This window comes from Nesoenas mayeri (assembly GCF_963082525.1).
Source record: "Nesoenas mayeri genome assembly, chromosome: 15".
NCBI lineage: Eukaryota > Metazoa > Chordata > Aves > Columbiformes > Columbidae > Nesoenas > Nesoenas mayeri.
In genome coordinates this window covers 8360896-8377477 of record NC_137559.1, presented here as the reverse complement: position 1 = coordinate 8377477, position 16582 = coordinate 8360896, and the positions used below count along the sequence as shown (strand labels likewise).

Below are 16582 nucleotides of genomic sequence, written 5' to 3'. Positions count from 1 at the left end.
CTCACAGCAGACTTCTTGTCAGAAAAACAGGAGGGCTGGAGAGGGCCACTTACCTCCCAGGGCTGCCTCGAGGACGTGCCCGTGACAAAGGTGCCCGTGTCAGTGGTGGAATAGTCCTTGGGCTGCTGTTGGAAGGGGCAGCATGGGGTAGGGAATGACGCCACGGATGAGATGTAAGAACCGAACAGCTACACTGACTTTCTGAAACTGTGACAAACCTCACTGAGCTAAAGCTGTGCTGCCGTCAGGAGGGGACCAAGCATAAATCCTTTTTGTACAGTCTCAAAATCAGCCTTAAAGTCTACCCCCCACTTCTTCCCTGAAAGCGTACAGTTTTAAAACTGTGTTCACCTCAAGTTTTGAAGCAGTTCACAAAATAGGAAAAAAAAATAACCAGCCCTTCTGCTTAGGGTGATTTTGGTATGAAAGGTATGAGAGTGACTTCATAAATACACCGTTGTGAGGCAGGGTCAGACTTAAAGGTGAGCAAAAGGCCTGAAGTTACAATACACAGTTCTTGTTGGGTGTTTGTTTTTCCCCCTCAAATTTATTAAAATACTAAAACCACCTTAATAACAGGATATACATGTGAATTTTTGTATGTAGTGTTTAACAAAATACATTATCTTCAGTACTGTTGCTTGTAGTCAAGCAGAAAAAATAAATTTCTTGGTCATAACCAAAAAGCCTCATTGCAGCAGTGTGTTGATTGACCCCTAATGAGGCCAGAATAAATTACCTTGTATTGAAGTCAGCTTTGTGTTTGGTGAGTGTAAGTTGTCAAAGGTCCTCCACTTCATCAGCCACTTCTTCTTCCACCTCCTTGTTCTCCACACCGCTGTGGTGAATTTGCTCCGGAACCAGGGTTCGGCTGAGGGGCACGCCAGCTCCTCGGTGAGCTGCCTCGATGGTCTGCTGCGGCACGTAGTAGCTCAGGTTTGCGGGTGGAATTCTTTTCTGCATCTCTTCCAGATACCGGTAAGCCTGAAGCACAGAGATTTCTGTTATGGGGAGTCACCAGCAGAACAGTGAAAAGCATCCACCGTGCCTGACGGCTGAGCTCCCGCTGGGAGCTGCAGGCTGCCAACGCTTGGCCAGGAGGTGTAGCCTTCGCTAATGTGATGACCTTCCATAGTGCCTTGTGTCAATTCTGCCTTTTCCAGTTTAAAAAGGAAGGGGGCTCCAAGGCTGGTTTTACATTCTGACAGCTGAAGCACTGTCAAAACATGTTAAAAATAAGGTTAATTAGCAGAGCTGGAGAAACACACACTCCGCATCCTTGTGTTTCGTAATAGGCGCAGGTTACGGTTTAGTCCAACCACTGTGGCTCTTCTGCCCTGCAGACGTGATTCACCATTTCCTCAACTGCAACTCTGCAATTTTCTTTTCTTCTTTGGCCAGGTGGCAAATGAAGTTCAGTGTAATTGCCGAGACGTGCACCCAGACTGACCCCTCTGTTCTTATCTGGTAACTGGGAATGTTTAAGAATCCACCACTATTTATGCTCCATGTCCTGTGAACTTGCTTTTTCTCTTCAGTCCCACAAAAAGAAAAATACATTAATATGGATACAGTTCCTCAGGTCTGCAACACCCTGCTGAACAGTTTAGCTATGTCTCTGCTGTAGAGTCTCTTCCTATATGAGAGAACCACACTATACCAAGCTGTACTGGTGTACATAGAATACAGGAAGAATTAACTTACTTACCGTATGGAATTCCTGCGTTTGTACATAATGTTCAATCAGAAATCCCAAGACATCGCCATGACGGATGGCATTGTCAAAATCCTGTTCAGCGAGGAGCAGCTCGCACTGTCTGACCGCTTCTTTGGGGTCTTCAGAGTAAACTCTGGTAAAAGAGCAAAAGGAAACTGTTAACAATCTGGATGAGAGGAACAGGGAAGGTTTTTTTACTGCATTATGTTTCATAATTGCCTTTTGATAGAGCTATGCTTTCCTCAGTCAACACACTTGCTTATATTTCAGGTTACCTTTTTAGTGTCACCAGCACTTTTAAAAATTACATAATGATTTCCCTGCTAGAAAAATGCAACAACAGCATTTAGAAGTGAGTCTGCAAATTATTTATTAAACCGTACTAGTAAAACTTTGCTTCTTGTATGATATTTCTGTCATTAGTTTACATGTTTACATGCTCTGAATACTGCAGCTCACCTCCGAGCGTGGATGAATCGCCTAATCAGGGTCATCTTGCTTTGCAAACGTGCCAGTTTGCTTTCCAGTTCCTGAGGGTTTCTAGGCTTTGCTTTGGAAAGGCACTTATACGCTTCTGCCAGTGCTCCCTGCGCTTTCTCATAGTTGTGATACTCGTCAATTTCTACCTGCAAGAGAAGAAGTAAGATCAATGTCTTGCTCCAGAGCTGACAATCAAAAGCCTTCAAGCAGTCACAGAGGGGGATGTACCTGAGCACATGCATCGTAGAAACCCGCCAGCAGGTCCAGCGCTCTTCCTTTAGTATAGAAGCTTATGATGTTCTTCATAATCTCAGAGTCCTTACGCCAGTCCAGCGATTGTAGGTAGTTGGCTGCCATGATATAAATCTCTTTCTGTCTGGAAACTCCCGCAAAGAAGACAATTTTCTCGGTGTCTCCAGATTTCAGCAGTGCCCTCATAGCCTGGCAGGGGAAAAGGGGAAACGGGGAAAAAAGAGGGGAAATATAATTGTGAATACAAAACCACAATCTATGCCAAGATGCCTGGGAAGCCTTGTGTGAATAGTCTACCGTACAAGGATTGTTCCAAGATTTACTTCTCAAAATACCCTTGTTTTAAGAAATCTTAGGATCCAGACTGACCTTTAACTTGTTTCCTGCTTGTGTGTATTTCTTGGTTGCCAGGTGGTAATTCCCTTGTCTCATGCAGCAGTCAGCGATTTGCTCCAGCAGCTCCCTCCGGGACTCCTCAGAGAGCTCCTTGGAGTCCTTGTCAACTGTCATCTTCTCAGCCATCTCCTCTGTGATGGTCAGGTTCTGCTTCAGGCAAAGCTGCAGAGCTTCATGGTACTAACAGAAGAGAGAAAGCAGTGAGATGTTGCAGACACTACATTGATACATCACGTTGCTTGTGGTGGGACCTATAGAAATTGGCTATACGAAGGCACAAATGCCCTGAGATGTGGATGCTCTGTCTAGAACATGGTGTAGTTCAGCATCCCAACACCGGCTCCTGTTCAAGTTCACAGTGTCTCACTTTGTTTGCTAAGAACATGTTCGTTCTTCCATGGACACCACTGTTTCTCCCATTTTCTCAAGAGGATGCTAGTGTGGCACCAAAGATTCATCCATTTAATCTCTTTGAACACAACGTTCTTGGAGGCATACAAGTCAGATTTAGTAGGCATGGTTGATTATGTTAAGGTTTTCAGCAAATACAAATAAAATAAATACAGGCATTTGAAAGATTTTGTTAAATATTTTGCTACTTCTCATATAGGAACAAATTATGAGTAGGACATACAATAGCTTTTAGCCCAGGAAAGGGCTACTGTACCCTTGCAAAACATGGAAGAAAGTAAGACATGGGAGCTCTGCATTGATACCCAGCTTTTGGGTAAGGCCAAGTTCCCAGCACAATAATGAAGGTGAGGCAGAGGTGCATAAAAGTTTAGGTGAGCGATGATGCACCTTAACTAAATTGGGGGTATGACAATAGGGACAGCTCCCTCTGCCTGTGCCTGGAGGGACCAGAGAAGCCAGAATTTACCTTTTTAGCTGTTAGCAACAACTCCATTGCCTTCTCATACTGAGCATGTTCAATGAAAAAATCCGAGCAGCGAGCTAGCAGAGCTGGGTCTGATTTCTCATCCAGGTCTTCAGCAATTAGCTGCAGGGCCCCAAACTGCTGCGTGGCAAAGGCTAGCTCCAGCGCTTTGGAGAAATGCCCTGCCTGCAAAATTAAGAATGAGTCTTTAAAGGCGAGAGTAAGCACTGCAGAATCAGTTTACAGATCAGCTTAGAGTGAATTAACAAAGTGGATTAACTACCATGAAGAAATGATTAATAAACTGTACATATAGTAAAAGCTACAGTTGATTTAATGTTCCTCTGCTGTAGGAATCACTTCAGTTTAAAGTTTGGTATTTTTTACTAAAAAGACATTTACCTTGTGGTATAACATGACAGCTCTGTCCATCTGCTCTCCCTTTTCCTCATAATAGCAGGCTGCCTCAATCATGTCTTCCGGAGAGCTCAGAAGAGCCAGGTTCATCAGCTGATCATCTAAATTGTTCTCCTATTCAAAAGCAAAGATTCAGCTCTCGGTATGTGGCAAACAGACTTCATAGCTCTCTCTTCTTGCAAGCCTACAGCTTCATAGCGTCAACACAGTCGCCCATCAACCCTTTTCTGTGTAAAAACCTACACCAACCCAAAGAACGCTGAGCTGCGACAACAATAATCTTTTTTCAGGTAGTTTTCCATTGAGATATACAAGAAAATATAACCAAGCCTTTATCAATGTATCTTTTATAGAGGATGCAGGCAGAAAGCAGGAGCATCTCCACAGTGGGCTGTATACGAGCAAGCAGTTTCTCACAAGAAAGAATGGGCACAAACAACTTGTACAACTTTAAGACATAAATGTACCTCTTCACGTACCTTGCACAAGCGGATGGCATTGTTGAATGCCTGGGCCCTGGTGTAGAAATGTACAGCCTGCTTGATGTCATTCTGACTCTCATACTGGCGGGCCAGGTGATACGATGCTGCCCAATTCCCCGTTTCATTTGCTATTTCAGCCGCCTGGAAAGGAAATCATATATCTTTATGTTGTGCCCATACTCGTCGCAGGAATGAGAACTCTGGAAGCAGATGGGATCAGGCTGCCTCACCTTCTGAATGTTGCCCTGAAAGCAGTGGACACGGACGAGGGAAAAATAATCCTGAGCAAGTGTGTAGTACTTCAGTGCAGATTCCATGTCTGACTGGCTCTCCAGATACTGGGCCCACCATTTCCACAGGCTCCTAGAAAAGTAACAGCATTAATTGCAGTAACAAGAATTGCCAGAGACTGCATTTTTCACTCCTGGAGATCTTGAACTCAAGACTAGATACTTTTTTTCAGAATGCAGACAAGGCTTTACCCCCAACTCAAGGGTAATGTTCAAAGGTCTGCACTATAAGCAAGGTCAGCCTAGATATTTAATGTGGCAGTTCTTGAGCGAGGTGTAGGGAGAAGGAACAAGCATAGCACTGACTTGTCTTTCATCTTGTTGACGTAGTTCTCCAGGGCTTGTAAGTCTTCAGAGAGCATTCGGGGTACCTCGAACCTGTGCGTGTCAGACTTCTCATAGCTGTAGAGAACCATACATTAGATGTGAAATTACTACCTTCTTATTAGCTCATGTCCTGTGTAAAAATCCATTTAATGTTGTTAGACAGCTACAGACCGACAACACTGGTAACACTGCTTCATTTGTATTATTAAGTTCACTACAAGACCAGTTCAACTCTGCCAGCACCATCAAAGCTAAAAAGTTCACTGATCCTGAAGGGCACCTGGAATGGGGGAGGCAATGTGATCACAGGACAGTAAATACTTTAAAAGTGCCAGTGATAGGCAAAGAAATGTCCCAGAAAGCTCCTCAAACATCACGCACATCCCTGTGCAACTGGCTGGAAAGGACACGAGAGCCCTGGGCTCCTCATCTTGCCCTGTCCCTCTGGTGTCCCCTGCACCCACAGCCTCCTTTCCACTCCCAGGAGATCCTGTGCTTTTCCACCTTCTACTGCTAGAGTCTCTCCTCACCTTTCTGCCCACCTTGATCACCCATTGGGTCTGTCTGACCACATTAGAGATCTACATTGACTCAGAACAGACATGATCATCTTATATTATTATATTGTTAGGCTTCAAACGGTAAAACTCATATAAAAACAACATTTCAAACAACAAACGCAACACATTAAAAATCACCTCCCCTACTGTTCTAGGGACCCATCAGTCACAGGAGCAGACCAGGCACCAGAAACACCCAAGTCAGACTAAATTCTGCCACTGCAGTTGTGTCTGGGACTCTCGGGAGAAGTAAACAAGTGGTTTTGTCACGGAAAAGGAAGGAAAAGAGGGCACTGGTCTTCAGAGACAAGTACCGGATTGGATATTAGTGGGATTCAACTATGGGCCCTGACAAGACACTTAACCTTTCTGGCGCTCAGCTTTATTAGCCTGGGAGGGTGCTGGGAAGTTTATTAGAACAATGCTTTCACTCCATGAGACAGAAAGCACCAGAAACAGGAAAAGACTTTAATTAATTATTAGCAGTCATCACCAGACATCCTCCTCAGCCTGCCTCCCATCTCCACAGGAGAACACGGCTCCAAATCCCCTGGGTGCCCCGGGCTGGTTCTTACTGGGTGAGCGCAAGACTCTGCTCTCCAGTTGCCTCCAGGTGCTTCGCGTAGTTGTAGTATGTGGTGCGTAGGTGAACACGATCGTGAGCTTCCGCTGTTTCAATGGCTTTCTGCCACTGGTTGGAGGCTTGATAGAACTTGTTCAGGAGGTCGTAGCGTTGGCAAGCCTTGTACAGCCGCTCCGCATCCTCCTGCAAGGAGAGCGCACAGACACTCATTAGCTCAGAGAGGTGTTGCATCGGTGTCCTTCACAACAGACACTGCACTTCTATGTAGTTTATTAGTGCAGGTCACTGTAATGCAATTAAAGTAACAATAATTCAGGCAGGGGGGTTAACCAACTAAATATACGTAGCCTGGAATAGCACATTACTGGGAAACAGGATGTTTATGTGAAAATAAGGAAAGCGCTCAGATCCTGGCATTTACTGTACAGTATCAACTGGGGGGGGTGACATGAGCAAGGCATCAACAATTAAACACTGTCACCAGGAGCGTAAACCATTTCCGAAAGGGGAGATACGCTCATGTGGGGCTGCAGTTCACAGCCACACAGGGCGGGGGTGGCAAGAAGGGCATCAGGTGCTGGGGACCCCCTGCGACCTCCGAGCAGCCATCAGAGGCAGCAACACCGTTCGTGGATAACTGAGATCCATCCTGGGAAGAAACGCCATTAATTTAAGACAGAATTAGAACAGGAGGATTTAGTGGATGCTGACGCAAGGGCGAGCAAATTTGGAACTATTATTTTTACGCTTTGAGAGGTACTCCTGTGGAAGAAGCACTTTCCTGCTCCACCCAACTGCTGTCCAGCTGAATACTATATTTAGTATATTGAGATTATCTGTCCAAGACAGAAAAATAGTTTCTGTCTCTTATTGTTTCAAATTCAAAGCAGCACTGAAAGTAGAGATGGAACATGCCTGCACTATTATTCTGTATGAGATGAAAAAAGCAAGAGAACTGCATTCATTTTGCTACAGTTCCTTTCCACCTCTCTGAATAGATCTAAATGTCCAAAAGAAGGAGAATTGACACTTTTCAGCCCCACAGCTTTCTCTGCCAGGAAGCTTTTCCAAACATTTAGCTTGAATTTTCCTTTTCTTCTTCAGTTCAGAATAGTTACTCTATCCCTCTAGCATGTATAGTCTTAAAATAGTCGTAGATTGCTAAACATCTTTTTAAGCCAAATTCTATTTATTCGGCTATCTTAAAGATTTCCTTGTCTGTGAAATCTTTCCAAGAGCTTAACAATTTGCTCTGATTTTCTCTGAACTTCTTCCAGTTCATCAACATTTTTCTCTGGTAATGAGATACTTAAGGGTGGAAGTCAATGTTCCAGCTGTAGCTGCCACAAACACAGAGAGAAGTCACCAAATCAAAGCCCCGGGATTTGGCGTCTCCTCAAACGCAGCCCCAGACAGATTTTTGCTGTCACAGCCCCTTGCTATTTTTTATCTAATTCGTGGTTTCCTATGAACCGTGAGATATTTCATAAATTCTCCTTTCCAAATCTTTCCCTCTTACAGATCATACGCCTGGATCTTTTATGCTTCCCAAGCTAAAAACCTCTGCTTTTCTTACAGATCATTGAATAAAGGCAAACCGAGTAGAACACGTGCCCTTACCATTCATCTAATTCAACAGCCCTCCAGTCAGTTTTCAATCCCCATGATGATGCTGGTCTCAAACCCATTTCAAATCTCAGTTCAACTGGTAATCAATGGGAGTGGGTTCAGACCACAGTAAAGACACATGGGAAAGACACGGTTCATTTCGGTGTGTATTTGCTGCCAGGTTGGGCTCCAGATACAGGGACAGTTGCATCATGCACCAGACCATGGGGAGAACAGCCCGACCGTGTCCGCTGGTTGTGCGGGACGCACAGTTATTGGTTCCATAACGAGAGAAGCCAGGATGGACATGTGGGCGCCTGCAGAAGAGCAGGCATCTCTGGGACAGCACGAGCAGCAAATGTGACTCGCCAGAGCTCTCCAACCCGCAGGAAACACCAACTTCGCCTAAACTGCTCAAATGCTTTAAGCCAGCCCTTGCTGTTTGGCAGAACACAGCTTTAGCCTTTCACTCCACAAACAAACATGTCAAAAAAGAACTTGTCTTTCCCATATTGAACCTTAAAATATGTTTGTTGAAACATTTTAGCTAGAATACTTTAAAGTGCATCGATTTTTTTTTTAATCCAGTCAAATCTAGAATGATTAAGCTTGGAAGAATTATGCCCCAAGAAAACAGTTTTCCTGTTTAATGTTTCACACATAAACCATCCTTAAAAGACATTTCCTTCATTCAGCAGTTTCCTTCATTCAGTCATTTTTCATATGAGAGTAAAACTCCCATATAAATTCTGTGCAGCAGTTAAGCAAACAGACAAAACGGTTTGCTGTACCCTCAGGCAGCTGTGGCTCCTGGAACTCTCATTTCCAGGCATCACATTCTGCCACACTCCTTCCCATCTGCTCTTTGAGGAACACAGAGAGCTCAGGGACCTGCTGAGCTCCGGAGTCAGGGAAAGCCCCGAGCAGTGTCAGGCAGGAATCGTGCAGCACGTGGTCGTGCGATGCTGACGGAGATGCCTGTTTCCCCAGCATAAAAACTCAACTTCAAAAAAATAATCATCAGAACTATTGTTCATCGCTCCTTGGAGACCTGACAATAGGTTTTACTCCCCACCAAGGTTTTTGCATTTCAGAATTTTAAAGAAATGATCAGTTTCTCGTAGTTGTCCCTAGTTACGCGGGGTGGATGTTCCCGGGCGGTTTACCAGCATGCCCAGCTGCACGGCCAGCATGGCCACCCTGGCCTCCTGCTCGGGCTCTTGCTCAGCCTCCCTCAAGGCCTTGGCTCCTCTTGCGTGACCCATGTTTCCAAGGCAAATTTTGGCAACATCGAGCCTCTGCGTCTTGACGCACATGCGAGCCATGTTCTCCCAGACAGCCTCACTGTGAGAAAAGGGAAAGAAAAACGGAGCTGTTACGGTGTCACCTTTAAGGCTTGGGGACTTGAGCAGGTAAAATGCAAGGAAATAAAAGAGTGCGAAAGGGAAAACCACTGGACATTTGCTGGATGTAACAAAGGGACTCCAGCTACTCTGTGAAGACTGAAGACAAACAGAAATAGGCCTCAGACATAAAGGCCAGTTCTGGAGCCGAACACCCACAGCCTTAAGGAAATATTGCAGGTTTTGTTTTACGCCAGTGTCTGAACAAAAGCAGTTACGTTTGCACATACATAAACATTTATCACGCACCCATCACTGTGGTTCCTGCTGTAGCTGCAACATATAGACATTCAATACCGCCATGTCAACGTTCAGAATGCAAAACAAAAGCTGTAAGAAAAGTCTTATACATATAAACCTTGTACTGGAAACATCCTGCTACTGTCCTGCACAGTCCGAACATGCAACAGCTATTAGGAGCCTCATAGCTGCACTCAACAACAGGGAACAATGTGTAGGAAACAAATTACCAAACGATCATATTCTAATTTAAAACTCTCATAAAAAATGGCACAAAGAAAAGCTTCGCAATGCTCAGAATGAGAACTCCTCAGGGCAAAGAGCTTACACTTAACATTGCAAAATCTTCTGGCAAGGCAGAGGCAGGATGGTCAGCACGCAGCATCGCTCAACAGAAGGACCGTGACACTGCTGACCATTACATGAGGTGACAAGCAAAGATTTTCGTAGACTCTATTTACATTTGAGGCTCTTCAGAATGAAATGCAATATATTTGACTAATAGAAACCATAAGCATTACACAATATGGGGTTTTTTCAGTGTGTGAACCTCAGCAGAGGTATGGTCCATACCATTCTCAGACAGCATCACAGCACAAAATAAGTATCTAAATTATAAAAGCAGAAGGAAAACATAGAGAGAAGAAAAAGAAGAGTTGAATGACACTTGAGGTCCTGCCTCTGCAAGCAAATCCCCTTCCAGCTTTCCCTGATTAAAATGTTTTTCTCTTCCCAGTTGCTGTGGGAAGGCCCTGCGCAAACAGGGGAAAGTGACTAACCGGGAAGCAGCCAAGCAGATGAGACACGACGTGCTGTCAAACACATACCGCAAGGAAGGGCAGAGAAAAATGCTTTTCCTAATTTACTTTACAATTAGATCATCTTTTATTTGCAACTACAACTGGCATAAAGTTTTCCAGTAGTAATCAACATAAATACGTGAAATAAACTTCATTAAGGCCAATCTGTATAGAGAAAATAAAACAGAATCGGAAATGATAAATCGGGTCAAATTTGAGATAGTTCAGGAGTTTTGCTTGTTTAGAAAAGCAAAAATGCATGTCTGAATATTTCAGTGAATTTCTTACATCCGCATGTCCATGCTGAATGTGGCCCAAACGCCTCCCCTCGTGCTCCGCTCCAGGTCTCCCAGACTGGGAAGCCAAAAGGAACATGGACACAGCGCAGTGATTTCTGAACTGGAAGGCCTTACAAAAACTTCAGCACCAGATCCTTCAGAGTGTAATTCTATGCATTCGATACAGAAATATTGACTTATATCAGCAAAAGATGTGACCATCCTAATTTTTGAAAAGTTGGAATTGGTTTCTCTTTTATTCCAGCCACTGCCTGCATCTGGAACTGCAAAAAGCAGGAAAAACAACTTTAAGAACATTTAGGCCTTGGCATTGTCACCTGGCTTTGATCACCAAGGACAGCGAGTTCTGTCATTACTAAAAGCTGTGAAACCCTGCGTGCGTGGGCACGGCCGCGCTTCTCCGCACACAAAGAATAAAGAAATATTTTCCAAAATCCATACGATGCCAGAAGAAGTTGCCAATACCATTTCACTCTGGGTGAAGGAACGCACGCCTGTGCTGTGCTCTGTCAAACTGACTAATGGCACATTTCTGAAAGGAAATAAAAATCTTTAATTTTCAGAGCTCTGACGGCTCACAATTCCCTCGGCGCAAGAAGATGAGAGTTCCCTTGCGAAACATTCAGCTCCAGGCGGCACAGGCTTGCTGGCAACGGATGGGTTGAGAGAACAATCCTGGAAGCATCTGTGACATGCTTCCATGTTTCTCTGTGTTCCAAGAAGATAAGCCTTGGCCTTGGATGGCACAACCTCGCTGGCACCAGGGCAAGAGTCCTGCCCATCACTTTTGCTGCCCCTTGGGAATGTGGGCAAATTACTGCAGGTCTGGTTAAGGAACAAGAAGCAGGAGGTGCAGAACAGGCTCGCTTAAACCCCACACAAAAGCAGCATTTATCTCTCAAGAGTTGCTAGTGAAGCAAGAAAGACTAGTCTGTCCTTGTATCCCTAAAAGGCAGCAAGTCTTTCCAGGCCTGGCCCCACCGTTGCACACAAAATGCCAAGTAATGATTTACCCTGCCCCCAGCTCATGCTCTGGGAATTTCCTGTTCTTCTCCTCCTCCTCCTCTCCCCCCTGGAAAGCCACTCGCATCTGTACTTCATCAGCCAGAGCTGGGAACTTAATGAACACCAGACGCAGCAACAGCGCGAGCAAAGCCAGGGGAATGTGCTCCCCGAGCATCCTGGGGATAAATGACCTGCTGCTGCACCCCAGACTCCCGGCTCCAGCCACATCTATAGGACTGGGAAAGCAAACTGGGACACCTCTTCAGACTGGACACAAATTTACCATATACTTGATGAAAAAGTTTTTCTTCCTTTATATCTGATGTTTTGCATCTATTTTTCTATGAAATTATGTTTATAGCCTCTAACGGTCTGACTTTACAAACATTCTGTTCCTGTGTATTTTTCATTGCCCATTTTGCATGGAAGTTTAAAGAAAAAGATCCAGTAAATGGAGTATTATCAAGAAGTGCTGGAGATTTATATATCTGAAGCATCTCATTACAAAATCTTTCTCTATTTAATGGGCTGTATTTGGAAAATGAACGTGTGTTCCGTCTCTTGCTTCTAAATATCTTGAACAGGAGAAAAAAAGAATCTCTCCTTCCAATTTGGGCCCCAATTCATTGAACTAGACCCTGATCATTCTCCTTTAAGGACTACGGTACAACGCAAAGGGAAATACATATATAAGCTATTATATCTATAATACTATTACCGGATATACTATCTATAACACTATGTTATATATAATGTATAATAATACATTAATATGTCCTTATAACACTATATTATATATAATGTTTCATAATACATCATTATATCCCTAATGCATACATCTACCTGGCGTGGGTGAGTGTCCCCTTGTGCCTCAGGCACAACCTGGGCTGTCAAAAACAGAAATAAATCCAGCAAGCGGGAAAGCTTCTGGTGACCCAACAGCGGGGACAAGGGAGCTTCACTCCCCCGTCACAAAACAAACTGCACAAGCCATTCAAAGCGGGTTCTCAGCAGCTCAGCCAGCGGGGCCCGCAGAGGATGCGCTGTCCTGGTGCAGAGAGTTTCCTACGAGATGTACCGTGTGTACAGGGGTCAGGGCTGGTCAGACAGACGCCGTGGGGCCGGGCACCCTCCCCAGCCTCCTCCCGCTGCCTACGTGCTGCCGGCGGGTGTTGTCTGTGCACAGGAAAAGGATGGGACCAAGCAGGTGCTGCTTCCTAAGGAAAATAACAGTATCTACTGTTGCTTTACAAATGCTGATCCCTTACCTGGATTTCAGTAACTTGAGGGTGCACCTTCCAACCTCTGAAAAAACATGTCGTAATCATGTCACCTGGCTTAAATGTACAACAGTTGGTGATTCTGATCAGATAATTCAGTTAGGATCAACTTTACATACATGTGATTTGACAGACTGACCACAGGACACAAGCACCGCGGTGTGAGACGGAACAGATCCAGAGGGCTTGGACATGGTCAAATGAGACCAACTCCCCAACACCCAAGGTTAGAGAGATGAGGAGCTGATCATTGATCATTTACGTAAAATTTTAAACACATCTATAAAAATGGACACCGATCTTATCTTCAAATCACTGCAAAATAAATAGTTATAATGTCACAATCAGTGGCTTAATGTCTGTTCTAACCTGGAAAACAACCAGGACTTGAAAAAAATCAATTTTCATCTGATGTAGCTAAATTACATTAGATGCTCTTAAAATGCATTTATTGGATTCTGGTTATCCCTGTTCTGTGGGACTAAAAGATAACAAGGAACTAAATAATATATGAAAGTTGCAACAATTCTATTAGATAGCATTAACCATATTAAATTATTGCTTCTCTGAGAAATATGTGAGGTATTTTTCATGTACGATCAAAACACAGAGAGCTGTCTAGATTATTCCTAAAAACTCTTCCTTGGCAGTAACAGAATATTTGATACATAAGCAAAGGTTTTACAGAAGAGGCCCTATAACATCCTATTAAATATATAGCTTTATCTGTTCCAAATCAATTCTGATAAAATCAACACCAAGCTGTTGTTCAGGGTGGACGGTAGCAAACAAAAATCTTGTGTCCTAAGGAATCCAGTAAGTACAGCAACTGAATATACTGCTGCACATTTATCAGAAGCGTTCATTGAGATGATTTTTTATTTAAAAGGATGAGGAGGATTCCTGGACTGTTTCGTACTGGAAGAACACGATCTCCCAGTGAAGACAGAGAATGTCACTGACTGTGAATGTGCCAGCAAGAACCACTCGATTAAAATTGTATCAAAAAATTAATAACTGAGCCACTTCGGTGTGAGCAGGCTAGAAAAACTTACCGGATCTTTGCAAAGTCAACTAATTTTGATACGGTGCAATCCACTCATTTGGAGAATTCCCCAATTTTACACCTCTAGATACTGTTATTAGTTTAATAAAATGGTAAAAAGCCATTTGTTTATTAAAAAGAAAAGAAAAACAATTGTGCCCTGAATAAACAACTGTACACAGAATTTGTTAGGTAGTAAATGGATAAATTCAGTAGGTAAGCAACTAGTTATCTGATATAATCTAAATTACTGAGATTCTTAAAGTAAAATGACATTTACATAACTGATTTCTCCTCCAGAAAGACCCAGAATGCTTTAAAAGCTGTGATGCCAATTGCACGGAGTAATTTAACCTACCACTGAGCAGAACCACTCGCTAGCATGGAACAATCAATTAGCAAACAGCTACTTCCAGACAAGAACATCCACCAGAAATTTTGCCATGGGGGAAAAAAGTCATCATGCACTTGCTTAATTACTGCAGCCAACAGCAACTCCTGGTGCCTCGCATTGCTGCTCAGAGACGCTCCCCACCGGGGACCACCCAATGGGCTGGGGCTGCTGCCCCTTCTGCTCCCCACACCACCATCGGGGTTCCCAGAAGTCCCAAATCACTTGTGCCGTGGCAGTGCCCAACGACAGAGAGACAACATGGACTTCAAATCACACAGCCCCTTTGGAGACGAGCACCTCAGCACTGCCGGAGGGATGAAACATCTGATTTAAGGCAAGTCTGTCACCAGTCCCAGCGCCAGCCCCTGTTCATGGGGCAGGGAACGGAGCCACCTGACTCATCCGTTCCCAGCTGCGACGTGCCACGTACCACCCACCCATCTGCGGCCACAACAAGAGGCGATCTGGGGGAAAGAGATCTATTTTCTTCCTCTGGGAAAGCTGCCAGAAATGTAAATTCATTGATTTGCTTGGATAACATGAAGAATTTCTCAAGTATCGTATCTCTCAAACCACAAACAAACGCCATGGCGCTTAGCTTACCTGGTCCCTTTGATGCTCAAAGACAAGTATGAGTTAGGACAAACAAGATTTATTTTCAGTGTCAATGGAATTCAAAAGAGCAGCTGCATATTCTCACACCAAGTAACAGGTGTGGAAAGAAGAAGAGATGTGACTAAGTTTTAAGCAATTAGACTGATTTGTTCAGTCTTTGTAAAACACAATTGCTATATTTTTTTTACATATAACATGCAAACAAAGCTTGTGCCCTTCTGAAAATACATGCTCAGACTTCAACAAGTCATGAAAATCAAAGATGGGGGAGGAGAGGCACAGAAGCAAGTGTACAGTTGGGTAGAAGAGATTTTTCCCTAAAGGCAAATCTCTCCCTGCATTACCTGTATATGAACAACATCTGTCTTGCTGCTGAATCACAGGCTTACAATAATCACACATAACCCATGACTTATAAAATATGAAAATACAGTCATTGTTCTTAGGAAATCCCTTTGAAGAACAGCAGACACTGGTGTGTTATTTATATCGAAACTTCAAAAACCGAATGTATAGAAATGTGACCAATCACAGGAATAAAAGAAAGCAAAGATGCTGTACTGCTGTCAGAGTGCAAAGATACTCAAAGTACCTGAAGTTTAATCCACTTAAAGATTAAAAATGAACCAAGCACACAAAGGACAGGTAAATTCACAGCCAGATTTGTACATTCAATTCCAATAGCTGAAACCTACGAGCTTCACTGAAATATTTTCCACTCCTCAGCAGCAAGTTTTAGAAAATAAAATGTTGCCTTTCAAAAAATTTCCAACCGGTTTATCTATGTGTACTGGGTCTGTACAGATCTGTTGAGTAAGGGCAAAGAAACTTAGCTGATAAGACAGAGCCGCTATAAAACTGAATCGGTTTCTGATCTAATTTGATTAATTACACCGATGAGAACTCTTGTGCCAACATCTCAGGTGGGGTCGGTGCAGCGCAGCTGTGTCTGCTCATGCAGGCGCTCACCGCGACTTCTCACTGCTCCCTCTCCAGGCTGTTGACAAGAATCTCACACCTTCATTTCACAAGACACTGTTTAATACTGTACCTTGTACGGCATTTTTTCAGCCTAAAAAATTCTGACGGGCTCAGATGGAGGAAGGGCACAACCGCAGACAGTAACGCCCAGAGGGGCAGGAGAAGCCAGCAGCTGGGGACCGCTGTCCTTGTCCCTGGCCCCGCGGCAGGTCCTGCCGTGGCAGTGGACGGAACCATCACACACCCATGTGGAGAGCACGTCTCTGCAAGACCCCTTGGGAAACATCCATGTTCGGGGACAGTTTGAAATGTCCCAAACAACTGTTTTTAATCTGTTTATTAGAGCTGCTTTCCTTGCAGCTTTGGCAGCACTAGTGGCTGGCTTGCTGTGTGCTGGTCAGTTCTGTACTGGGTTGTGAACACAGACATCATATGAAGCAACTTTGGGCAGCGCTTCCAGGCTCGGGGCGCTGCAGGGGGGCAGCCAGCCCTCCCAGAGGCACTGCAGAGGTGCACAGCAAATGGGGACAT

The 16582-nt window shown here is 44.1% G+C and overlaps 1 protein-coding gene across 1 annotated transcript in view; it reads right to left on the bottom strand.

Annotated features, from left to right (window-relative positions):
* Positions 1–132: 132 nt before the first annotated feature.
* The window catches only part of IFT140 (intraflagellar transport 140), a gene marked incomplete at its 5' end in the record, with an annotated part of 64672 nt that continues 48222 nt past the window's right edge, over positions 133–16582 (bottom strand). The window contains 12 exons of the mRNA XM_080353616.1: positions 133–984; positions 1709–1850; positions 2177–2343; positions 2426–2638; positions 2819–3025; positions 3726–3908; positions 4125–4253; positions 4619–4762; positions 4852–4984; positions 5218–5313; positions 6374–6564; positions 9156–9333. Coding sequence (XP_080209742.1) covers positions 781–984; positions 1709–1850; positions 2177–2343; positions 2426–2638; positions 2819–3025; positions 3726–3908; positions 4125–4253; positions 4619–4762; positions 4852–4984; positions 5218–5313; positions 6374–6564; positions 9156–9333 — 1987 coding nt within the window. The 3' untranslated portion in view covers positions 133–780. The remainder of the gene's footprint in view (positions 985–1708; positions 1851–2176; positions 2344–2425; positions 2639–2818; positions 3026–3725; positions 3909–4124; positions 4254–4618; positions 4763–4851; positions 4985–5217; positions 5314–6373; positions 6565–9155; positions 9334–16582) is intronic.